Source organism: Podarcis cretensis (genome assembly GCF_951804945.1).
Source record: "Podarcis cretensis genome assembly, chromosome: 5".
Lineage (NCBI taxonomy): Eukaryota > Metazoa > Chordata > Lepidosauria > Squamata > Lacertidae > Podarcis > Podarcis cretensis.
Genome location: NC_137174.1, coordinates 14,523,360 through 14,548,694, shown reverse-complemented (window position 1 = coordinate 14,548,694; position 25,335 = coordinate 14,523,360). Strand labels below are relative to the sequence as shown.

Sequence of the window (25,335 nt, the reverse complement as noted above, 5' to 3'; positions counted from 1 at the left end):
TCTAAATGAAGCCCAAGGCAGGTCCACATATTGCTGTAATGCAGCCTCAAAGACACCAACGCAATGGGCCACAGTGGTCAGGCTCTCTCTGTCCAAGAACAGATGAAGCTGGATCACCAGACAGAGCTGGTAAAAGGCACTCTTAGCTTTTGGGCCTCTAACAGCAGAGATGAATCCAAGACCAGGAGTAACCCCAAGCTATACACTTTCTCCTTCAGAGGGAATGCGACCCCATTCAGAATGGGTGACTTGCCAATCTCCCAGACATGGGAACTACCCACCCAAAGAGCCTCTGCCTTCCCATGATTCAATTTATTGGTCCTCATCCAATCCACCACTACCTTCAGACACTGATCCTGAGCTTTCACCACCTCTCCAGTTTCAGATGTTAGAGATAAATAGAGCTGTGTGTCATCAGTATACAGATAATAATTTTATTATTTATACCCTGCCCACCTGGCTATTTAACATATCAATGTTAAGTAGTGCTAGGGAGAGGAGAGTACCCTTTGAAACTACATAGCATATGACACTCTATAGAGTAACACAAACAAAAGAAACAGGCCCCTGCCCTGAGGTGCTTACAGTGTTGACAGTGGGGGGGGGGGCAGAAAAAGGGGGAAGAATGAGGGAGCAAAGCATGGAAATATGAGCAAATCCACTTATGCATACATGCAACTTCGTTTCAAATTTCGATAAAACTAGAGGACTAGGGTCAAAAGCTTTACAAAAAGAAGTGGTTCAAATATAAAACTGGCTTTTACCTCACTGTGCAATTGGAATAAAAGTGAAAGAAATAGTGAAAGAGATCACTTTACAGCAGCTATTTATGACTTCCAACTCTTTTTATATCTGCACGCTATTTATAATCAGCACACTAAATATTTTTACTGACGATACGGAAATGGCAAAACAACTGGCTTCCACGAGCCTTTTACATAAGTCGAATGGTTGCTTTATTTCCCCGAAGTTTCGATAGGCTCTAAATTGGCAAAAGAAAGGGGGGGGGCCCTGTGTTTTGTGTAAACATCCCTCCAATAGCTTCCTGTCTGCTCCTGGATCCAGCAGGACTTCATTGTCCTCCTTACCATCAAAAGCCTCTATGACCTTGCCCCACTTACTTCTCCACATGCCTTCCTGTGATCTTTGCTTGTCCAGGTATACCACCTCAGACATCTGATGGTTTCCTGCTCCTTGAAAGAAACTCTGCCTTTGCTGTCACTTATGCCTAGAACTCCCTCCCCTAACACCTTTGTATGATTATCTCTCCTACTTCCTTCAAATCTTTCCTCAAAAACCATCTATCCAGCAAAGCCTCTGGCAGGACCCCCTAGTTCCTATGTCTTACCATACCTCCATCCGTATTAAGCCTAAGCAGCTGTAACTGGAACAAAATAATAATCGCATAGTCTCTTGTTTATATCTGGCACCATCGCATTTCGTCTCCCCCCCCCCCCCGTTTCTATCTTAGATTGTAAGCCCCTTGGGGCAGAGACCCGTCAAACCTGCTCTTGAGGTAGATGACAGTAGAAAGGTAACAATCATGATATTAATAACGGCAACAACAACCTGCTAGTAACTCGAGGGGGTATCTTTGGAGGTCTTGCAGATGGTCTGTCTGGCGGCTGGGTCCCGGGGTTGAAATTTCTCTTTACTTCTGGTATTTCATTATCCTACATAAAGATGTGAAAGTAAGCTTTCCCCACAGCATTTCCTTGGAAAATACGCAGCCACATTTGTGTGTTTTTTTGGTGTGTGTGTGTGTGTGTGTGTGTGTGTGTGTGTTTTTCCAAGCACAGTTCAAAGTGTTGGTTCTGACCTAAAAGGCTTTGGCCCTGTATACCTGAAAGAGCATCTCCACCCGCATCGTTCAGCCGGACACTGAGATCAAGCTCCGAGGGCCTTCTGGTGGTTCCCTCCATGCAAGAAGTGAGGTTACAGGGAACCAAGCAGAGGGCCTTCTCGGTAGCTGCACCTGCCCTGTGGAATGGTCTCCCATCAGACGTCAAGGAGATAAATAACTATCTGACTTTTAGAAGGCATCTGAAGGCAGCCCTGTTTAGGGAAGTTTTAAATGTTTGATGTCTTACTGTGTTTTAATTTGTTGGAAGCTGCCCAGAGCGGCTGGGGAAACCCAGTCAGATGGGTGGCATAATAATAATAATAATAATAATAATAATAATAATAATAATACACGATACATGTTTGCATTGCCTAGGACTATGCTAGATCTGCCTTCAGGCCTTCTTCTATGAATGAATCAGAGTGCTACACAACACAGAACGCTGCCTTAAACCAAGCCAGACTACAGCTCTATAATTAAGTACTTTGGAACTACCTCGTCATCTAACTAGTTCATTGATTCTGAAGTTTTATATACTGCCGATGGATATGCAAAGCATTAGCACAGTAATCTAACCCTGCGGTCCTTAGTCCTCTGGTTGATGGCAAAGGCAAGAGTGGGTTTCTCTTCAACTTTGCAGCCCCAGAGCTCCTGGCATTAGAAACAGTGTATTATTTCAGGCACGGTAGGGCGTATCATGGCCCCACACCCTGGTCCTTCTCATGTGGATCTGCTGGCACAAGATCCCATTTCCCATAATATTGTTCCTGGGAGACAGATTGCCCAATGGGCAAGGATGATGGGAGTTGTAGTCCCAACGCCTCATCACTGCTCTGTGCGGCCTGTTTGCCATGTATTCTAAGCCTACAGTCAAGCGGCTACTGCTTGTACACTGAAACATGCATTTCTGTAGCTTTAGTGAGGGATCAGGCCAGAGCAGTTGTGCAAGTTTGTTAAGAGAGAAAATTTCCAGTGAGAAGTGTTACCTCGTTGTCTCCATCCATCCCACTGCTGGCACTCAGTATACTTCGTGTACTGGATCGGTTGCTTGAACTACCTGGTTAGATGAGGAAACAAGCCCAGTTAGGGATTTTCAAGCATTTCATAAAGGGTCCACACATTCATGTTTTCTTGTGAGGAACTACCTTCCAATCCTTTCCCCTGGCCCTGAAACCACCATTCCGCTTATTCCTATAATTTCTGAATTAGGCAAGAGCTCTGTATGAAGTTATTTCTTCTTACCTCTCGGTTTCTTTTTCATTTTGTGTCATGTGTCTGTTAGATTGTGAACCTTTAGGCAGGGACTGAATTATCTTTCAATATGTGTACAGTGCTTAGAGAATTGCATGTACTGAGAAACAGGCTTTATACATGTTTATCTTACAGGTAAATGGATCGAAGAGGGAAGGCTTTTCCAATTCCCCTCGGAACAGCGTCAAAGAGGTGTGGAATTCTGCACCAGTAAATTAAATTATTGCTATTGAATGAAACTACAGCATGATGAAACTCAAACTTTTGCTGATCAGCAAAAGGAAAACAAGGAAGGAAAACATGTTTTATGTTTGGTTATCTGAATCTGTGGTGTGTATAGCGAGATTTGGGTACTAATTCCTCATGTTTGGATAAGTGAATTTTTGCATAGGAAATATTCATAAAGCGCGTAAACAGATTGAGCAGTAAGTTCAGTGAGGGTAATATAGAGCAGTGTTTCCCAACCTTTGGCCTCCAGCTGTTTTTGGACTACAAATCCCATCATCCCTAGCTAGCAAGACCCAGTGGTCAGGGATGATGGGAATTGTAGTCCCTAAACAGCTGGAGACCAAAGGTTGGGAAACACTGATATAGAGCATTGGCTGGGAAAGCAACAACTGCTAAGTGCTCCATCCCTAATGACTAGAAATCCAAAGCATCCTCGCCTCTCCCTAGATGGCTTCCTGGCTGTTTACTTACTAGTAGTACTTGAGGCGCTTTCTGTTTTCCAGTCCCCTCGCCTGATTTCTTTAATTGGTTGGTAGAGGTTTTTCCGAGGATGAGCTTCATAAATGCTACACTCTGGTTTCTTGGGGATGTTTTGAGAATGGCCAACAGGGACAGTGATTTCCAAATCTAGGAAGAAAAAGTCAGGAGTCAAGGCAAGGCAACTTATTATTACTATTAAGGTAAAGGGACCCCTGACCATTAGGTCCAGTCGTGACCGACTCTGGGGTTGCGGCGCTCATCTCGCTTTATTGGCCGAGGGAGCCAGCGTACAGCTTCCGGGTCATGTGGCCAGCATGACTAAGATGCTTCTGGCGAACCAGAGCAGCACACGGAAATGCCGTTTACCTTCCCGCCGGAGCGGCAACTATTTATCTACTTGCACTTTGAGGTGCTTTCGAACTGCTAGGTTGGCAGGAGCAGGGACCGAGCAACGGGAGCTCATTATTAAAACACATTTATTCAAAAATTACACTTCAGCTTTGTCCCTTTGGCAGTGGGCAAAACTTTTTCAAACTGGAAGTTATGCCTCGTTGCTCATCTAGTACCTTCCTTGGCATCCGCAGCTAAAATTCTGATTCTGCCCCAAACAAGGTAATTCCTCCTGCACTTTGGAAATCTGTGCATATGGCTGCTTGGATTTTCCACTGATGTCTCTTCTCCGCCCTCACTGATTCTGTGCAAGTAAAGGATCCCTGGATGGTTAAGTCCAGTCAAAGGCAACTATGGGGTTGCGGCGCTCATCTTGCTTCAGGCCGAAGGAGCCGGCGTTTGTCCGCAGTTTTCCAGGTCATGTGGACAGCATGACTTAAACCGCTTCTGGCACAACAGAACACCGTGACGGAAGCCAGAGTGCACGGAAACGCCCTTTACCTTCCCACTGCAGTGGTACCTATTTATCTACTTGCACTGGAGTGCTTTTGAACTGCTAGGTTGGCAGAAACTGGGACAGAGCAACGGGAGCTCACCCCGTTGCGAAGATTCGAACCATGGACCTTCTGATCAGCAAGCCCAAGAGGCTCAGTGGTTTAGACTGCAGCGCCACCCACGTCCCCTTCAGTAATACAACAGGCAAAATTGGCATCTAGTAGGCACATCCCTGTAGTTACAATAGCCACCACTGCACCAGTCCAAACCATACATTTTCCACCAGTGTCTTGCTACCATAAATGATGGCATTTGACGAGCTACAACGCCAGTGAAAAGAACATAAGGTTAACCAGTTGCTATTTGGGCAGTCTTGGTATGCTTGTGCACATACAGCCTGAGATATTCCTGCCCTCTGTGTGTCAAATGACAGTAACCACAGAAGAAACGTTGTTTTGCCTCAAGTCTTTATCATACTCTTTTTATCCACAATCTTGTTTGCGTCCCAGGACTTTCACAAAAATGTATACATCAACTTAGAATTTATGGGAGTTGTTTAGCCTTCTGAAGTGTAAAGATTGTACTAAATTAACAAAAAATGAGTTATTGAGAGAACACCCATTTACCAGTGACGGTTTCAGGTTTGCTCCCACATTTGAGGCTCTTCAGATTGCTGGGGCCTGTTTTGTTTTTGCCTCAAAAGCCTCTGTCTTACAATCAGACCGAAGTCAAAAGAGGTTAGAAAACCAACTAGAAAACCATTACAACAGAGTGTACCATGGGCTAACTAAATAAATGCACAAGTGGAACTGCTTCTGCTTCTGCATTGCGAATTCCCCCTGCCCTTGTGCAGGCTCCATAATGTCCCCAAATCTGCTGTGGAGGGTTGGGAAAAACCCCTAAGAGATTTAGGCAGAGCACAGGGGGAGGAGGGGGGGGGGAAATGCCCTTAAAATATACTGCAAGAGGAAGTTGTTCCGCTCATGCAAAGTAGCACTTAGCAAAATGTTGCGTACCAACCCCTTAGCTCCACCACACTTGGCTACAGACCAGGAGTGGGAGACGTCCAACTGCTGCACTTTTCAGCACGGTCACCAATTAGTCAAGCCCTTTACCTGCATGTTTGCCAGCCTTTTGCTTCTCAATTTGCCGCCGAGTGATGCTGTCGCGTAATCTTTTCAGGTTTTCCTGGAAACGCAAAATGTTATTTTCAAGGATCTGAACAAACATATACAACTATTCATAATGGTTTGCAAAACTGGCAAGACCTAACTGAATCCGAGGTAGATAATCCCATTTCTTCTTCTAATACGTGGGCCTCACTGTGTAAGATTTTAGGAAAGAGATTCTAGTGATCATGAACCAAGATTTAACTATTTATCAGCAATTCTCCATAGCCTCCAGTCCATGTTGTTCTGATCTTATAAACTGATTGCCCTGTCCATGCACTTTTTTGTGAGTGCTCCTAGCTATGACTCCATAGGTGCTGAATGTATTTCAGGAGGGAACGCAGGAAATACTTGTGTAGCTGATGAAGTTTGACCCACGTTCAACACGCAATCAATAGCAAAATGAGTTTTGCAGCAATTTGGTGCGGTTAACCAAGATTGTGTTACATACTCCAAATATTCCCCCTTTCCAACCATTTCTGATTATTAGTAGACTCCAGTATGGGCACAACATCTGGCTTCTCTCTTAGCCTGTAGCTACTTGCATATTTTAAAAAACAAGACCACCCATCAGTGTGGCTTCAAAGACAAGGCTACAGTACAGCTGGGTACTATGGGCTTGTTTGTACAAGGGAGATGTTTGGGATGGTTAGGGATGGTGACATTTTCAAGGGCTTGAAATGCAGGCTCTCTCCTCGCAGACTAGTTAGCTCTAATGCATGTTGGACAATGTTATCTTTGAGCTTGCCGTGAGTTTAATTGGGACTCCTGCCCCAAATACCACATTTGCAAATGGAGCAGCAGAGCAGAAGCCCTCAGCTGTGAAGAGCTGTCATCCATTTGACAGGGGAGGGACAGGGAGGGGAAACCTACTAACTGGACTCTGCCAGGATTCCTTGCAAATCCCCTCAGGTTCTTGTGAGGAAAGCTTGCAAAACTCAAGATCGTTTTTGAGGTGGAGAGGCTCCGTCCATCCCTAGAGATTGTCCTCATTGTCATTTTTGTTAAAGACACATTTGGGAATACTAAGACGTTTTAGCTTCCAGCTCCTACAAGCTGAAACCACTGCCCACTTGGCTCTGCATTCTGAATTCCACTATGCCAACTTATGGAAAGGCGCAGAAGAGAAAACAGCAGCTTTTTACCTTTCCCAGCAATGACAACAGAAAGACAAAGAAAGAATTACCGTATTTTTTGCTCTATATCGTATTTTTTGCTCTATAAGACTCACTTCTTCCCTCCTAAAAAGGGGAAATGTGTGTGCGTCTTAGGGAGTGAATGCAGGCTGCGCAGCTATCCCAGAAGCCAGAACAGCAAAAGGGATTGCTGCTTTCACTGCGCAGCAATCCCTCTTACTGTTCTGGCTTCTAAGATTCAGAATATTTTTTTTCTTGTTTTCCTCCTCCAAAAACTAGATGCATCTTATAGAACGGAAAATACAGTATGTGTGGTATGTGGTAGGGTAGACTCAGTAATGCTGTTCCTTTTTATATTTCCCAATGAAAAGCACTTTTTTACTCACACACCTGCTGAAAGCGAAATGATTCCGACCGCTTTTTCTGATTCAGCTGCCACTCCTTGAAACAAAGGACAGCTTCATCTACAGTGAGCATCCCCAGTTTCACTTGCTCCTGTAAAGTGATGAGTTGCCTTTGGCCTGGGGTTTTCATCCCAGCAAACGGGTCATATATACTGGTTTGTGGCTGAGCCTTTGGATCTCTGTCTGCTTGCTCTGGAATGGAAGCAAAGGAAACACTTGGAAAATATCATCAGAACTCCTGTTAGAATAAACAAGTTCCGTTTTAAATACTGAAATACTAAATAAGGTGGGTAACAATGTGTAATAGAAAAAGAAGCATGAAATTAGGTTAAAGGCGTGTGAAAGAAAGTAATAGAAATGGAAAGAAATTGCAACTGAGTAGATTGGAAGTCTAACACAAAGGTGGGGTGAGGGGTGGTGGATGGTGATGATAAAAGGAATTATCTGTGGGATTGAGTGTGGGTATGTTTGAATATTTTTAAGGATTGTATGAAATGTATGTTTGTATGCTTGTATATTCACAATATGTGTGTATTAATGCTGAATTATTTTAGCAATAAAAACTTTTCCCAAAAAAGAGGAAAATATCATTTTTTAAAAAAGCAAAACACTGCTAGATGTGTCATGTGGTTCAGTTCAGGGACAGTGTTTGAAAAGGGCTGAGGGGCTGCCGGCTCTGCAGGCAAGGGGTGACATAACTGGGTTTGTGAGGCTCGGGAGTTGTTCCCCCACAGGGGAGCTGCACAAAGAATGTTGTTGGTCAAGGGAGACTCAAAATGGTTGAAAACTTCTGCTTCCAAAAGTATATTTTAAGGGAACACCTAGAGCACATCATTGCTTTTCTAATCCAAATGCTTTTGCTACTGCCAGCCCAATCACTTCTCTTACTTCTTCCACTACAGCAATTTTCACAGCTCATCTACACTTAATATGGTAAATGACATTAAGCATGAATGGAAGTCATACCCAAGAATTAGCCTGTCAGGCAATGGGAAGAGTCGCTATAACTCCGACTTACCTTTCCTAATATTGCCTGTAGACACGTAAAGGTTCCCAGGTTTCTCCTGGTGCTTTCCTGCAAAAACTAAACAGTGGCAAGCTATTTAAGCCATGAGACTTAAATACGGCAGATCCAGACCAAACTTCAGTCAATGCAACTATTAGGAGAAATCCCATTCTAAGCAAAAACAACAACAAACCCAAAACACTTGAGTTAGCTGATCGGCAGATCAGTGTGGCAATCAGCCTGCCAACTTCCATTGGTCTACAGACAACACAGTAAGACAGATGCTATACTCATCAACGTTGCCATCTGTTGCCAACACTCACTCAATAAAGAATACTATTGCAGTCTATGAAAATCTGAATGATAGAACATACTGAAGACTGCTATGTTTAAAGGAAAAGGAATGGGATGAGATGTACCAGCATTGTGATTTGCAGTTTGAAAATTATAGAAGCTGATTTAAAAATAATAATCAAAGGTTTCACATGACACAAGGCCATATTAGAAAGAAACGTAACTCCTGCCATTGCTGCTTGCTTCTCATTTTAGGGTGGTGCCCAAACGCTGCTATGGTGGCATCTTGCATTTCTATGGGGAGTTCCGATTTCTACCCAGGGAACATTTAAAAATTTAATTTGTGTTTGATTTTCATTTACTTTTTAGAATTAAAAAATAATAATCTGTAAACTGGACTACAAAACAGGATTTACATATTCTGAATAACTGAATGAATGAATGGCTTCTCCAATGAGAACACAGAAATCACCTAGCGAGGCAATGAGAAGATGGTTCTAGAGTAGGGTTGCCATATTTCAAGAGGCGAAAATCCAGACACAAAAAGTTTTTGAGCATTCTTTTTAGGGCAATTGTCCGATAGCCCCTCCTCCACCGCCACCAAGCCTGGGCCGCCCCCACCAGAGCCAAAGTCTGAACCAGAAACACCTGCACAAATTTGTTTTATATAACCCCCCCCCAATTCCAGGACATTTGCTTTAGATTGCAAAATTCCCTCCGGATGGGCATGTAGGACCCCCAAAAGAGCATGTACAGGAATTGCTGGAATATTCTAGAGGAGAGCCTAGATCAGCACTTCAAATGCTGTTTCTGCTGTTCAAACACTACTTCTACTGGCTCTGGCAAATCTCACAAGACAAGATCTGGAAATCTCAAATAGATAAAAAGGAACTAGGTTCGCACAACCAGGTTCGCCTCATTTTTTTTCAATCCGCAAGAATGGGCATGTTGCAGACTGGGTCACGCTCTCAGGCCCCAGCAAAGTGTCCTCATTCCTCTCACGCTTGAGCCCTGACACAAGGAGGTTCTGGATCATATAAACAGGTTTGTTCTCTCCACGAGTTCCTCCCAGGAATGAACCTAACTGTAGCCTTGAACGTTCCTGGAGGCGGTCGTATGTTGGCTGTTAGTTGCCTGGACAGGCCGAAATAATGGGAGCTCACTTCTGTTTCCATTTTATTTTCATTCCTTTGGTATTTGGCAAATATGTTGTTGGGACCAGGAAGACTAGACAAAACCTCTTTTAAAAAATAAGAAGCATAATTCTTTGAACTCAACTATAAGCATACAAGCTGTGAGTTTTCCTATCCTAGGCTGTATAAAAGGTAAAGGTAAAGGTACCCCTGACCATTAGGTCCAGTCGCAGACGACTCTGGGGTTGCAGTGCTCATCTCGCTCTATAGGCCGAGGGAGCCGGCGTTTGTCCGCAGACAGCTTCCGGGTCATGTGGCCAGCATGACTAAGCTGCTTCTGGTGAACCAGAGCAGTGCACGGAAACACCGTTTACCTTCCCGCCAGAGCGGTACCTATTTATCTACTTGCACTTTGATGTGCTTTTCCAACTGCTAGGTGGCAGGAGCTGGGACCGAGCAACGGGAGCTCACTCCGTCGTGGGGATTCGATCCGCCGGCCTTCTGATCAGCAAGCCCTAGGCTCTGTGGTTTAGACCACAGCGCCACCTGTGTCCCTGCCTAGGCTGTACAGCCTACAGCAAAGATGGAGAATCTGTGGTCCTCTTGACGTTGCTCTGCAACTCCCATCATGGATGACCACTGACTTGGGATGATGGGAGCTTACGTCCAACAACATATGGGGGACCAGAGGTCCCTCATTCCCTCGCTACAGGCTTTTGCAAAACAATGTTGAGATAATTCTGCTTCCTCAGTCACCTTTATAGATGTATGATTCTTTGTCCTGTGGTTTAGTGGAGGGATCAGGTCTCGGAACAGGGACAGGTGGCCTATTGACCAATTCCTGAGGAAAACTGTCCTGTTCCACCGTGTGATAGAGTTCTTCATCTTCACAATCATTGTATATATCCTCTTTCGGTTCTGGTACATCCATGCTCACACCTTGAAAACAAACTCATAATTAGAAAGGGGGAAACTCATGCAGAGTGAAGCAACTGTGTGCAGAGTGTGGGGTGGAGAGAGCTTTTATATATCTTATGTTAGTCTGAATATTTTTGTTTTGTTGGCTATAGAGTCATTGAGGGAATCTCTAATATTGGACCCGCTGTATTTGAACATATTTACCCCTGCATCACTCTGAACAAAAGCCAAGGATTGCCTTAGCGTGTCATTTGAACCCAGGTTCGTGTGTAAGCTGTCTCCACACTGATGATGAGCTTTGACCAAGAACAAGCCTTGGCTACAGCTCGCAGTTAGTGATAAGATTTGTTGTTGTTAATAAAATTTGTATATCCTCCTTCATCTGAAGATCCCAGGGCGGTTCACAACATAAAAATACAAAATATAAATACAAAATAGATTCTAAAATGAAAACAAAACAAAACAATAACCCCCTCCCACAAACATATTTAAAAGGCCATAGAATGCTAATCAGCAAAGGGCCTGGTTGAAGAGAATTGTTCTCGCCTGGCACCTAAAGACATGCAGAAGAAGAAGAAGAGTTTGGATTTGATATCCCGCTTTATCACTACCCTAAGGAGTCTCAAAGCAGCTAACATTCTCCTTTCCCCTCCTCCCCCACAACAAACACTCTGTGAGGTGAGTGGGGCTGAGAGACTTCAGAGAAGTGTGACTGGCCCAAGGTCACCCAGCAGCTGCATGTGGAGGAGCGGGGAAGCGAACCCGGTTCACCAGATTACGAGACTACCGCTCTTAACCACTACAACCAGCCTTCCTGGGGAGAGCCTTCCACAAACTGGGAGCTACTGTAGAAAAGGCTCTCTCTCATATTGCTATCCTCCAGATCTCTTCATAGGGAGATCTTAACTCTGAGCCTTCCTCTCTTCATATGCTCACCTTCTAAGAACTTGCGCATCATATAGGCCTTTGTTGTCCGTGCGGAGGAGCTGCTGGTCTCCGACTGAAGCATTTCTACGTCTGAAAACAACAACAGACAAACATCATCCACTGGGTTCTTGGAAAAGCTTCTCTCATCAGCATCTAAGAACAACTGAGACATGACTCCCATTGACAGCTGCTGAAAGGGGAAAGCTGCTCAAAAGGCTCCACTGCACTGCAAATTGAGGCTGAAATGGGTGAAACTGACTCCACCACTACCCATGTGAACGAAACCCACTCGTGTGGGGAGTTCCTGTTGCGGCACCGCAGCTCTTGATTTTGTTTTGGATGGGGGAAAGCCAGGTTTGCAGTATGAGGGTTCTCCTGTATTCAGTGTTGCATTAGGATGCTGAGATAGTGGCTATGCACATGCACTGCTGAGCTGTGCATGTTGCTGAAAAGTCAGGTCTGCCTATGATAACACATGCCCTAGTGACACCCCGATCCAGATTGGATTATTATTGCAATGTGCTCTACATGGGGCTACTTGTGAAGAGTCTTTTGACACTCCCACTGGTCCAGAATGTGGTAGCAAGTGTCTTAGTCAGCACTGTCCACTCTCGAGGGATATAAATTTAATTAATATAGGCCTAGGACCCTTGTACCTACGGGACCGCCTCTCCTGGTATGCCCCATGGAGGACCTTAAGGTCCATGAATAGCAACACCCTAGTGGTCCCGGGCCCTAAGGAAGTTAGATTAGCTTCAACCAGAGCCAGGGCCTTTTCAACACTGGCTCCGGCCTGGTGGAATGCTCTGCCTCATGAGACCAGGGCCCTGCAGGATCTGATTTCTTTCCACAGGGCCTGTAAGACAGAGTTGTTCCGCCTGGCCTTTGGCTTGGAGCCAATTTGATTCCCTCCCCCTCTTTCTTTTTCCTTTTTCCTTTCTCCTCCTGTGATGAGGATGCATTTTAATATTTTAATGTTTCAATATTTAAATGTTGTATTTTATTCTTGTTTTTAAGTTGTATTCATTCAACTTGTTTTTATTATTGCTTGTTAGCCACCCTGAGCCCGGCCTTGGCTGGGGAGGGTGGGGTATAAATAAAAAATATTATTATTATTATTATTATTGTTGTTGTTGTTGTTGTTGTTGTTGTAAAAAAACTGCCCATGGGACCACCATATTACACTCATCCTGCAACGGCTGCATTGATTACCAATCTGTTTCCAAGCACAGTTAAAAGTGTTGGTGATAACCTCTGAAGCCCTAAATGGCCTGGGTCCAGGGTGTTTCACCCTGTTTCAGCTTGCCCATTCCCTAAGAGCTGGTAGCAAAGCCCTTCTCTGTGTCCCACCAATGATGGAGGTGCAGTTGGCTGGGATGATAAGAAGGACTTCCTTGATGGCTGCACCCAGACTGTAGAAAACCTTGCCCTGCTAGGTTTATCTGGCCCACTCCCTTGCCATTTCTGGTGAAAATGTGCTGAGCCTGTCTTGATATTGCTGTTTTATCCTGGAACGTAGTACTTTGACTGCTGCAAGCCACTCTGCGTAATGAAAATAAATAAATAAATAATCCAGTGGTAAGGTGAGTCATTTCCTCATACCTACCAAACAAATTCATCCAGAGGCCACGATCTGAAAATTCTTTGTTCTAATTTCCAATGTTGTGTGCATTTGGACTTGAAACAAGGTTAGAACATTCTGTGTTTGAGCTCCCTGCCATGTTAGGTACAGCCAGACCCAGTTTATTTACTGATCTTTGCAATGCACTTCCTTTCAATCTGAGTAATTTACCAGTCCTAGAGAAGCTGTTAATTGACACTGGCTTTGTTCAGATCTTCTTTGTTTCTTTGCTTTTTTGGATAATGCTTTCAAGGTATTTTTCATGGTACAGAAGATACATTTTGAGAAAACAATTGTTACAACAGTAAACAACTATTAACTTGTTCTAATAAAATGCTTTGTCTAGATCTTGATCAGGCATAGGAGGAAGGAGACGTTTCATTCTACTTACAGCAATACACGGTGGCAGCCATGACAGACTCTTTAGTCTGCCCTTTAATATCTAAATTTAGCTTAGTGGATAAGGAGTCCAAGTTCGATTTATTAAGCTCATGTAAACTGAAGGAATTCTGAATCTCCATAGGAATGGCTTGTTAAACCATGGAAATGTATATGGATTCTGTAGGTGATTCTGAACCATTTGTGGAATCGATACATTGATTATTACAGATATGTTGATACTAACTCTAAAGCCGGACGCACTTCCAACATTCTCTAATTCAGGAGTGGCCAATGTGGTGCTGTAAGACTATAGCTGTTCTGAAAGCATCCCAAACAAATAAAAAACTGCCAGTGTCTGCTTTTAGTTAAAATAATATAAAAGGTCCGTATTGTTAAAGCTATGGTTTTCCCAGTAGTGATGTATGGAAGTGAGAGCTGGACCATAAAGAAGGCTGATCGCCGAAGAATTCAAAAGCAATTCTGGTGCTGGAGGAGACTCTTGAGAGTCGCATGGACTGCAAGAAGATCAAACCTATCCATTCTTAAGGAAATCAGCCCTGAGTGCTCACTGGAAGGACAGATTGTGAAGCTGAGGCTCCAATACTTCATGAGAAGAAAAGACTCCCTGAAAAAGACCCTGAAGTTGCGATAGATTGAGGGCACAAGGAGAAGGGGACAGCAGAGGACGAGATGGTTGGACAGTCTTCTCGAAGCTACCAACATGAGTTTGACCAAACTGCGGGAGGCAGTGGAAGACAGAAGTGCCTGGTGTGCTCTGGTCCATGGGGTCACGAAGAGTCGGACACAACTAAACAACAACAAAATATATAATGCCCTCACTGGTCCATGGCATTACAACTGTATCTTTTAAAAGAATGCTGTTCAATTTCCAACATTCATATTAGGATTCCAGCCATGCCCTCAGCAACACCCATGAGCAGTCAGATCATATCTCTGGGACAATAATGGAACCTTGAGTTTATGAGATCAGGGAAACGGATTCCAGAATTAGATCAATCCTTTTGGAAATTAGAATAAGAAGCACACTTACTTATCTTTCCACACACATGCTACTTAAGGCTCTCCAGGTGTCATTTAAGTTGATCTCTGGCTACACCTATTTAGCAACCTGCCTAAGTAACATCAGGGCTGGCCCAAGAAATTTTGCTGCCTGAGGCAAAGGACAAGAAGGCACCTTGTCCCCTTTGGAGGAGGCAGTTAAGAGAAATAAAGAAGAGAACCAAGAGATTAAAAGGGATCAAGAAAGAATGAAAACACAGAAACTCAAGAGAATATACTTGATAATATTGCACTTCTGGAATTAAAACAAAAACGCTATGTCTGAGAGGCATTCCAGAGCATCAGAATGAACAAATCAGGGTCTTAATCATAGAACATCAAACTCTTGGAGATGGAGGAGGAAGAGCTGAATAAAGAGATAGATAAAGTTTTCAGATTAAAGTCTCCATATGTCAAGGCTAAAAAACTACCAGGGGACTGTTTAGTGATATTTAATACAAGAAGCGTCAGAGACTACATTCTCCAAGCCCATTTCCAAAAATCACTACAAATAGAGGAACAAAGAATTATCATCTTAAAGGAGATCCCCAGAAGGCTATTGAAAAAGGGACCAACTACAGATTCTTGATGGAAGCACTGAATAAGTGTTCCATTCCGCTGGGAATACCGTTCCCCTATAAGGGTAAAGAAACACAAAGATGTGTCGAGTCTATGTCTCAATTGCCTAACGGTAGGGTCGCAAGCTTATTTCTAACTTTCTCTTGTAGTATGTAATTTAAAAGTATGAAGCCTCCTATTAAGATTACTCCCCCTGATCAAAAGGCTTTGAGGTCTTGGAAGTTAGAATTTGTTGCTAAGATTATAGTCACTTCTCTGTCAGAGATGAGCTATGGGCAACAGCCTGAGATGAGCCAAGAAAACAGAAAGCTGTCAGACCAGACGGCAAACTGGGGGGCATTTTGACTCAGCGCTACTTTACGGATGCTGTTCTCTTACAGCATCATATAAACGTGGAGTTTAAGAGCAAGAGGAAGACTATACATACACAAGTCCTCAGTAGTAGCACCAGGAACCAAGCCAGCCATGGATTCGTAGAGCTCCTCATCACAGCCAGGGTTCAGAGAGCATTTCATCAGCAGGTCACTGGAAAGGTGAGCCATGGACTCATAAACAGAATCATCTTCCTCGCCCTGCATCAGCTGTTCCTTTATGTGGCTTTTCAGCAAGTCTGCTGTCTCCTAGAAGGTGAAGAAAGAAAATCAACAGACCCACCAAGGCAGTGGTGGTGGTGAATGCCATTGAATCAATCTAAGAACATGCCCATGTAACCAATCCGAAACATGACCCCTCCTACCACACCTGAGTCTTTATATGCAGTGGAGCGTTCATGGCAGGGCAGAACTTTAGGGTGGAAGTCAGCAGAACGAGCAGAAAGACCACCATACAGGGGAGCAGTCTAATCTTACTGCATTTTGTTCACTAGCTGACGCCAACAACATTTCGCTAACTCTTTTAAACGTTTAGAGGCAGAGCCCCTACACAACCATCAGCTAGCCAATTTTGAAACACATACAAGCAAATTTACCCCTTTCCTTTGCAGTCACGCACCTCTAAACTTCATGAAACGGCAAGGTGGGTGGGTTGGTGTTAAATCATTATTTTACCGCATTTCACTTTCTGCACCTTCCACCCTCTAGGGCTGCCCCGATTCCGTAAAAACTGCAACCCCTCGATGGCTGTCTTTCCCACATTAAGGTACCTCACTGCCCATTATATGTGGAAAAGGAAAATGTCACAAGTGATGCTAAATCAGGAACTATCATGTCTATGCGGAGAATAACATTCAGAGAAGAGGGTGGGTCTCCTGCAAAGGCCTAAGCCATACATTAAATCTTTAAAGCATTCCTGTCTCAGAAATTCCAGAAAAGCAGAGCAAAAAGGTGCTGTTACCTTTCACCTCTGCCACTGATCCAGAGACACCAACCTGCCTGTCTCCCACTGACAAATCCACACTGCTTCTGCTTGTGCTTTCTCTATCTACTTGAAGATCTGTTCAACATTGTTCACAGGTGTCATTTTTCCTCCTACAAACACTGAAGTGTGCCAATATCTCCAGGCCCTAATTTCACAAGTATCATCTACCCTATCAATTACTCTAGATCATCTACCCTATCAATTACTCTAGCTTACAGGACCAGTGGTCGGGGATGATGGGAGTTGTAGCCCCAAAACATCTGGAGGGCCAAGTTTGCCTATGTCTGCTCTAGATTCTAAAGCAGTGTTTCGCAAACTTGGGTCTCCAGCTGCTTTTGGACTACAACTCCCATCATCCCTGACCACTGGTCTTGCTAGCTAGAGATGATGGGAGTTGTAGCCCCCAAAAACAGCTCGAGACCCATGTTTGGGAAACACTGTTCTAGAGTAATTTGTAGAAGGGGGTGTTGGGAGTTTTCTCCTTCAGATTATTATTTTGCTGTCAGAAAGGAATCATACATGTGAACTAGAGAACTTTAAGTAAAATGCATCTTCAACTTCTGGAGAATTGGGGAAGGGGACCCACATTCAATAAAACTGCAGCAATCGAATTCTTGCCCCTGCAGTGCAGTTTCTACGTGAGAAACCACCCTAAGCAGTGTGAAGATTCAGGAGTCCCCGTACTAAGGTACCCCCCTCTCCACCATCCTGACAACAGGGAATAGAAGGGCAACAGCCCCTCTTACCACATATTCATCAATGAACTGCCGCAGATCTTTGAAGCCCTCATTCTCTGCAATGTTGTTGGGATAGTGACCATATTTGTTGGCAACACTGTAAGCCTGTAGGGCTCCTGGGCACGAAAGCAAGAGGGCAGTGAGGTTCTTTAGACCATATTTAGCAGAAAAGTGTAGCAGAGTTGGCAGCTCTTCATCCCTCTGGCCTGAAAAGAAAGAAGAAAACAGGCATGCAAGGCGAGTTACTTTTTTTAGTTTTACTCACGGGTGATAAATTGAGCAGTTCTCAGTCGTTATACTGTCTCGGAGCTAGTGTCGTGCCAAACCTCCAATTTCTCAGAAGTTTCCTTCCCAGGTGAAAGAAGCTTTTATTTTTTCTACCCTAATTGCAAGGTGCATTAGAACCTTGGACCTTTTGGACCAGCAGCCCAGATCATGATATACAGTCATCCCATGGGCCAACTTTCACAGATGAGTGGGGCACCCACCTGTTTATCATCTAACATCAAGGTGACATCAGGTGATGGACAGGAGGGTGGTCCTGTTCTCCTCAGCTGACCTGTAGGGGTGGAGGTGGGGATCTGCCTCCTCATTGGCTGCTCCCAGACGTTGGAACTCCCTTCCTAGAGAAATAAGATTGGTTCCCTCCTTGTTGCCCATCCACCCTGGTGAAAGCTTTCTTGTTCCAGCAGGCCTTTGGGAACTGACTGTTTTTAAGGAAAGAGATGGTGCTATGATTTTTATTGAAATGGGGTGTAGGTGTGGGTGTAAACAGTTGTACCTTGGTTCTCGAACACCTTGTGACTCGAACGTTTTGGCTCCCGAACGCCACAAACCCAGAAGTGAGTGTTCCAGTTTGCGGACGTTTTTTGGAAGCTGAACTTCCGACACGGCTTCTGTGGCTTCCAGCGGAGTGCAAGAAGCTCCTGCAGCCAATCAGAAGCCGTGCCTTGGTTTTAGAATGTTTTCAGAAGTTGAACAGACTTCCAGAACAGATTACGTTCAAGAACCAAGATACAACTCTATACTATTAGTTTTTAATTGTTTTTTCATGATTGCTTTCTTTTCTTTTTTTTAGCTGTTTTTATTTTAGTTGCAAGCTGATCTAAACAAAATAAAAAAATTCCTTCCAGTAGCACCTTAAAGACCAACTAAGTTAGTTCTTGGTATGAGCTTTCGTGTGCATGCACACATCTTCAGATACACTGAAACAGAAGTCACCAGACCCTTCTATATAGTGAGGTGGGGAGGGGTATTACTCAGAAGGGTGGTGGTATTGGGTGATTGGCGGATAGCTGTGATGAGCCTGTTGATGACTCTTAACGACTGCAATAGGTCTTACAGGAAAAAGCAAGGGGTGAGAAGGTGAAAAATGGCTTTGTCATGTATAATGAGATAAGAATCCAATGTCTTTGTTCAGACCAGGTCTCTCCATGGTTTTAAGTTTGGTAATAAGTTGCAATTCAGCAGCTTCTCTTTCCAGTCTATTTCTGAAATTCCTTTGTAATAGAACAGCTACTTTGAGATCTTGTATAGAATGTCCTGGGAGATTGAAGTGTTCTCCTACTGGTTTCTCTGTCTTGTGATTCCTGATGTCAGATTTATGTCCGTTTATTCTTTGGCGTAAGGTTTGGCCTGTTTGTCCAATATAGAGAGCTGAAGGACACTGTTGGCATTTGATGGCATACACAATGTTAGACGATGAGCAATTAAATAGTCCCGAGATGGTATGTGTGATGTTGTTGGGGCCAGTAATGGTGTTGTCCGGGTGTATGTGGCAGCAAAGTTGGCATCTGGGTTTATTGCAGGCTCTGGTGCCAGTGTCCGTGTTAAGTCTGGTTGTAGTATTATTGTGGGTTAGGAGTTGTTTAAGATTGGGTGGCTGTCTGTAGGCAATGAAAGGTCTTCCTCCCAGAGCTTGAGAAAGAGAACTGTCATTGTCCAGGAGAGGTTGTAGATCTCTGATGATGCATTGTACTGTTTTAACTTGGGAGCTCTCTATATTGGACAAACAGGCCAAACCTTACGCCAAAGAATAAACGGACATAAATCTGACATAAAACGGACATCTTTCCGCAGGGCCTGCAAGACAGAGCTGTTCCACCAGGCCTTTGACCAGGGCACAGCCTGACCCCCTCCTTTGGCAATCCTCACAGAACTCTAGCCCAATGGTTGCCATTAATCTGATTTGAATTAAATTTATAATGATATGATTTTAGAATGTTGTATCATTTCACTGTTGTTAGCTGCTCTGAGCCCGGCATCGGTTGGGGAGGGCGGAATATACCGTAAATAAAATTTTATTTTTATTATTATTATTAAGACAGCTTGACCAAACCCTCTATCCTATACTACCTTGTACTGTGTGGGATGGTCAAACACGTCAAACTGGCATTTCCTCTCTTTTTTTATTCCTACTTTTGTACTGTGCCTTTTCACAGAACACAATAACTTTCAAACCACCACCACACTTACATGCAACGTCTTCTTCCTCTAGCTGGTTGATCCCTAACAGGTGCAAACCACTCGCAGGAAGGTTCTTCTTCATTGACTCTGTCAGGATTTTGTCTAGCGCTTCTGTGTTGTAAGGGATTATTTTAAATGCCTGGATGCAAGGAAGGAACCCGTTCATATCAGATTATTTCAGCCAGACAGTATGTTTTAATATATCAAGAGTTCATCCATCCCCTGTAAATCTCAAGAACAGAAGTCATCCCCTTCTGGGGAACTGTTTAGTAAAGGTAAAGGTAAAGGTACCCCTGCCCGTACGGGCCAGTCTTGACAGACTCTATGGTTGTGCGCCCATCTCACTTAAGAGGCCAGGGGCCAGCGCTGTCCGGAGACACTTCCGGGTCACGTGGCCAGCGTGACATCGCTGCTCTGGCGAGCCAGAGCCGCACACGGAAACGCCGTTTACCTTCCCGCTGGTAAGCGGTCCCTATTTATCTACTTGCACCCGGAGGTGCTTTCGAACTGCTAGGTTGGCAGGCGCTGGGACCGAGCAGCGGGAGCGCACCCCGCCGCAGGGATTCGAACCGCCGACCTTTCGATCGGCAAGCCCTAGGCGCTGAGGCTTTAACCCACAGCGCCACCTGCGTCCCTGGGGAACTGTTTACCCACATTCAAAGGCACACCTGATATTTAAGCAAAGGTGCCACAATACTGATTGCACCATTGTCCATCTAGAGCAGCCTTTGCCAAACTGATGCATTCCAGATGTATCAGGCTACAGCTCTTACCACAACTGTGCTGGATGAGGTTGATCAGAATTGTACTCTGATTTTAAAGTGTATCTTCAAAAATATTGTAAAATTAAGGATTGCTAGAAAGATGTTGGAAAAAGAAAATTATGTGGTTTGGGTAGAAATGATATAAAGGATTAAGTAAAAATGAATTGATGAAAGAGAGAACGTAAAATAACAATATATTAAAACAAATTATTAAGATAAAAATAAGGTTGGAAGGATTTGCTGAAATAACAATTTGAACTAGAATACAAAAATGGGAGGTGTGAGGAGGTCAAGGAAATAAGTAAAGGAAGAAAGTTATGTAAAGGTTTAATCTGTTCTTTTTCCTTTTTTAAATGATTGTATTTTTTATTTGTATTTTTTCTGTCTTTTGTATTTTTCTTTTTTCTTTTTTGTAATTCTTAAAATTCTGAATAAATATTATATATAAAAAAAACAAAAAACAGAATTGTACTCTGATATGCCTGGGAGGCCCCTGCACTGGAAAAGCTGCTCTAGAGTCTCCCCATAGGAATCAACCCTGCGCTTATCATGTGAGGCCTTTCTCTGTGTCCCCATTCCTTGAGAGGTTTGGAGAGTGACTACACGAGAACAGGCCTTTTCTGTGGTAGTTCCCCATCTGCGGAATGCTCTCCCCAGAGAGGCTCACCTGGCCCCATGTCTTTAGACCCTGGGCAAAAACATTCCTCTCTACCCAGGCCAATGAACAGTGTATGGCCTTTTAAAAGTGGGGGGTGGTGGTTATGACTTTTTCATGTGGTTTTATTGTCTTTTATTATTACGCTGCGTAAATGTTGTTTCTAATGTTGTTCACTGACCTGGGATTGTTAGCAATATATAAATTGAATCAATAATAATAATAATAATAATAATAATAATAATACGCACACACTCACAAACTTACATTTAATGAGATTATAAAGGTAAAGGGACCCCTGACCGTTAGGTCCAGTAGAGGACAACTCTGGGGTTGCGGCGCTCATCTCGCTTTACTGGCCGAGGGAGCCGGCGTACAGCTTCCAGGTCATGTGGCCAGCATGACTAAGCCACTTCTGGAGAACCAAGGCAGCACACGGAAATGCCATTTACCTTCCTACTGGAGTGGTACCTATTTATCTACTTGCACTGTGTGCTTTCGAACTGCTAGGTTGGCAGGAGCAGGGACCGAGCAATGGGAGCTCACCCCGTTGCGGGGGTTCGAACTGCCGACCTTTTGAGATTACTCTTTTTATATCCCAAGGTGTCTTATCCAATTTCACACTGGAATTGAGAGGTAACAGGTTTGTGGGTGCTCCATTCTTTCTTTGAATTTAGAAACTTGAGCTACTAACTTTGCGTAATATGTAGAATAACATCCATTCAGCAGCAGCTGATGTCAGAGTCACTCAGCCTTTTCACAGTGTTCAGGTAACCCCATCACCAACCCCATAGACCAGGGGTCAGCAAAGTTTTTGTGGCTTGCGACGGTTCACAGTCCCACAGACGCCGTGGTGGGCCGGAGTGCATGTGCAGGCATGCACAAATGCTACTTCCGGCACTCCTTCCGATGCGGAGGAGGTGTGCGCAGCTTCCCATTGGCTGCAGAAACTTCCTGCAGCCAATGGGAAGCTGACCAGTGTCATGGATGGTTGTCCCTGCTCTGCTCCACACCAGTTTAGCACCGCGCACGGGAGCCGACCGAGCGGGCAGCAGAGATCCCCGAGCGGCGGCGGGGGTCATGGGCCGGTTAAACAACCCCCATGGGCCTCTTGGAGCCCATGGGCCTTAAGTTGCCGACCCCTGCCATAGACATCTGCTGAGGAACTAGACCTCATAATTGATTTTGTTGGTTTCTGGACTCCAGCTTTCCCACTGTTACAGAGACTATCTAAGCACCTAGCCTCTTTTTTGCTTCACTGCAACAATGAGCAAGCCCTTCCTTTCATCACTGCTATTGCAAGCACCTTCCTCCACTTTTGCTCCCAAACAGAAAAAGTGAATGCTTAACTTGTGGTGCCATGGAGCAAATTCTTTCTGGCTACTGCTGCATCTAAAATATGTTTCTACATCACACAGTAGTAAACATGCTCCTTGTCCCTTCTTGAAATAGGAAATAAAATAGGAACCTAAATTTCCGTTTAAATTCATAAATACCTCCATGGCTGAATTTTACATGGAAGGTATATTGCAGTTGTTTGACAAATCTTTTTCAAGCTAATCATTTCTATTGCTACCCTGGATTTTAAAACAAAACAAAACAGCATGCCCATCAGACATAGCTTGTGTCTCTCAGGACTATAAGAATTATGCTGATATGCAGTTAGCTATTTTTCAAGGTTCCTCGCTGATTCAAGTTATCTCCTTTGCCTCATCTTTTAACATTTACCTGACACATAAATTCCACTGGATTTGCTGCAGTAGACAGCAAGTTGCTAATTTCTTCCATGTCAGTGTAATAGCAAATGCTCGCTTCAGCTATCATCAAATCCCCAGAAAACAATCGCAGGCATACAGCTCCAGGCGATAGGTCTGTGGGATAAGGCAAAGATTAATCAGTAACAGACAAGGTACAAAAGAAAACCCACTATGCTAGAAGAATCAATAAAGAACAATGCTCTGTGTGGCCTTCCTTTGAACACAGTTGGTACAGTTCAGCTTTCGAGGAATACTACAGAGGCTCACCTGTTGACAGGTAGTGCTTAGCTTCTTGGTGGATCTCTAAAAGCAACATCGGCTACTGATTCATTCCCTAACAGCCAATGTTACTAAGTACTAAGTACTACCTGTCAACAGGTGGGCCTCTGTTTTCCTCGAAAGCTGAACTGTACCAACCATGCCACCCCAAACCAATGGTGGAGCTGCTATTGCTATGCCTCTTTCACATGTATCTGAATGTGTGGAAGAACTTAACATGCCAAGAGAAACCTACAGGCTTCAGCAGTGGAAGCGATGACGTAAACCTAAAGTTATCGAAGAGAACAAAACCGGAAGGTCAAGAATCACCCAGCAGCACAATCAGTGCTTTCAACTTGCTTTAGCCATGATCATGTGATGAAACCAGAGAATGCAGGAAGTATTTACTCAGAACTCCTGGCCTAAACAAAGCCCAAGAAGCAGTCCTGAGTCCTTGCTATTTATTTATTTATTTATTGGTGCTGGCCGGAGGGGGAAGAACAAGAAGGATTCAGCACTGCCACAGTCCTTTCTGGTGAGCAGTTTCAACGAAACCTGTTGCAGTTTACAGTCACCAACTCCCTTAAAAGAATCATGCATGAAAACTAAACAGGGTCCATGCCAGAGCCCTAAGCACAAGTAACTGCACTACTCAGCCCTTAGGAAAGTGAGAAAAAATTCCTACATATAGGAAGCAACTTGTTCCCGTTAAGGATTTTCATACTCTCCAGGCTGTCATTTGAATAAAAATTAACTTAGCTTCCACAACATAACCCTTCCTATTTTGAATGACAAATTTAAGTTCCGTTATGATTCTAAAATTACCACACAGCAAAAATTAAGCGCAGCTCTGGCCATTTGGCAGAATGTGGGGGAAAGAGGAAGCGCAAGACAGCTTCTGCTTCCTGTGGAGGCAGCCCTCTACACATCTGGAGCTCAGACGTCAACCAACCCATGATGATGAGACTTGCAAGCCCCCACTTCGGACGCAATGCAGCACGCTAACAGGAAGCATGGTCTAATCAGGCTGTTTTAGCTCTACTACGCTCTAGCAACTATCTATTTGCGGCTTCGTGTATACAGTTTTAGCTTCCAGTGCTCACTTTTTCGGAGCCTTCATAAGAGGACATAGTTTGTTTCACTTTCTGCTTACTTAAAGGTAAAGGTAAAGGTACCCCTGCCCATACGGGCCAGTCTTGACAGACTCTGGGGTTGTGCGCCCATCTCACTTAAGAGGCCAGGGGCCAGTGCTGTCCGGAGACACTTCCGGGTCACGTGGCCAGCGTGACATCGCTGCTCTGGCCAGAGCCAGAGCCAGAGCCAGAGCCGCACACGGAAACGCCGTTTACCTTCCCGCTGGTAAGCGGTCCCTATTTATCTACTTGCACCCGGAGGTGCTTTCGAACTGCTAGGTTGGCAGGCGCTGGGTCCGAGCAGCGGGAGCGCACCCTGCCGCAGGGATTCGAACCGCCGACCTTTCGATCGGCAAGCCCTAGGCGCTGAGGCTTTAACCCACAGCGCCACCTGCGTCCCTTAGCTGCTTACTTACTTACGTCCCTTCTGCTTACTTAGCTGATGCTAAATTTGCCTCTGAGATAAGGTGCAATTCTGTTTAATGTTTTCTGCCGCAGAGAAGCGTTTTAGCAAAGCAATGCCAATTTTGGCACCTACCAGGTGCGGAAACCGAAACGGTGTACTCATTCTCTATCCTGGCCAGAACTCGCAGTGACTGACAGCTCTCGGAGGAAAATTCCACTTCCATTTTTACGTGGCTATCCAGCTTACATTTTAGGACGATGTAAACTATTGTCTTCGCCTAGAAGTAGAGCATAACATTTTAGAAACACAGTAATATCTGCTGGCTCTTGAATGCTGTACAGTCATTATTTATTTGTTTAGCAATCCCTTTCTCCACAAAATGTGCCCAAAGTGACTTGGAATAGTTTAAAGCGTTAAAATGTAGACATTATATATACATATACATATACACACCCACACACCCACACATATATATTCAACAACTTCTAG

At 44.2% G+C, this 25,335-nt stretch overlaps 1 protein-coding gene and 1 long non-coding RNA gene across 3 annotated transcripts in view; both read right to left on the bottom strand.

The window, feature by feature from the left end:
- LOC307215863 overlaps window positions 1–25,335 on the bottom strand; it is a 135,344-nt gene that overhangs the window by 35,359 nt on the left and 74,650 nt on the right. The window lies entirely within an intron of this gene.
- PIK3AP1 (phosphoinositide-3-kinase adaptor protein 1) overlaps window positions 1–25,335 on the bottom strand; it is a 48,209-nt gene that overhangs the window by 1,545 nt on the left and 21,329 nt on the right. For both annotated transcript variants that reach the window (XM_079975164.1, XM_079975165.1), the window contains exons 4-16: window positions 24,979–25,123; window positions 23,021–23,163; window positions 19,883–20,012; window positions 17,417–17,613; window positions 15,742–15,934; window positions 11,684–11,764; window positions 10,586–10,768; window positions 8,415–8,480; window positions 7,383–7,588; window positions 5,803–5,875; window positions 3,794–3,949; window positions 2,830–2,900; window positions 1,570–1,673 (exon numbers count right to left, since the gene is read on the bottom strand). In XM_079975164.1, coding sequence (XP_079831290.1) covers window positions 1,570–1,673; window positions 2,830–2,900; window positions 3,794–3,949; window positions 5,803–5,875; window positions 7,383–7,588; window positions 8,415–8,480; window positions 10,586–10,768; window positions 11,684–11,764; window positions 15,742–15,934; window positions 17,417–17,613; window positions 19,883–20,012; window positions 23,021–23,163; window positions 24,979–25,123 — 1,748 coding nt within the window. The remainder of the gene's footprint in view (window positions 1–1,569; window positions 1,674–2,829; window positions 2,901–3,793; window positions 3,950–5,802; window positions 5,876–7,382; window positions 7,589–8,414; window positions 8,481–10,585; window positions 10,769–11,683; window positions 11,765–15,741; window positions 15,935–17,416; window positions 17,614–19,882; window positions 20,013–23,020; window positions 23,164–24,978; window positions 25,124–25,335) is intronic.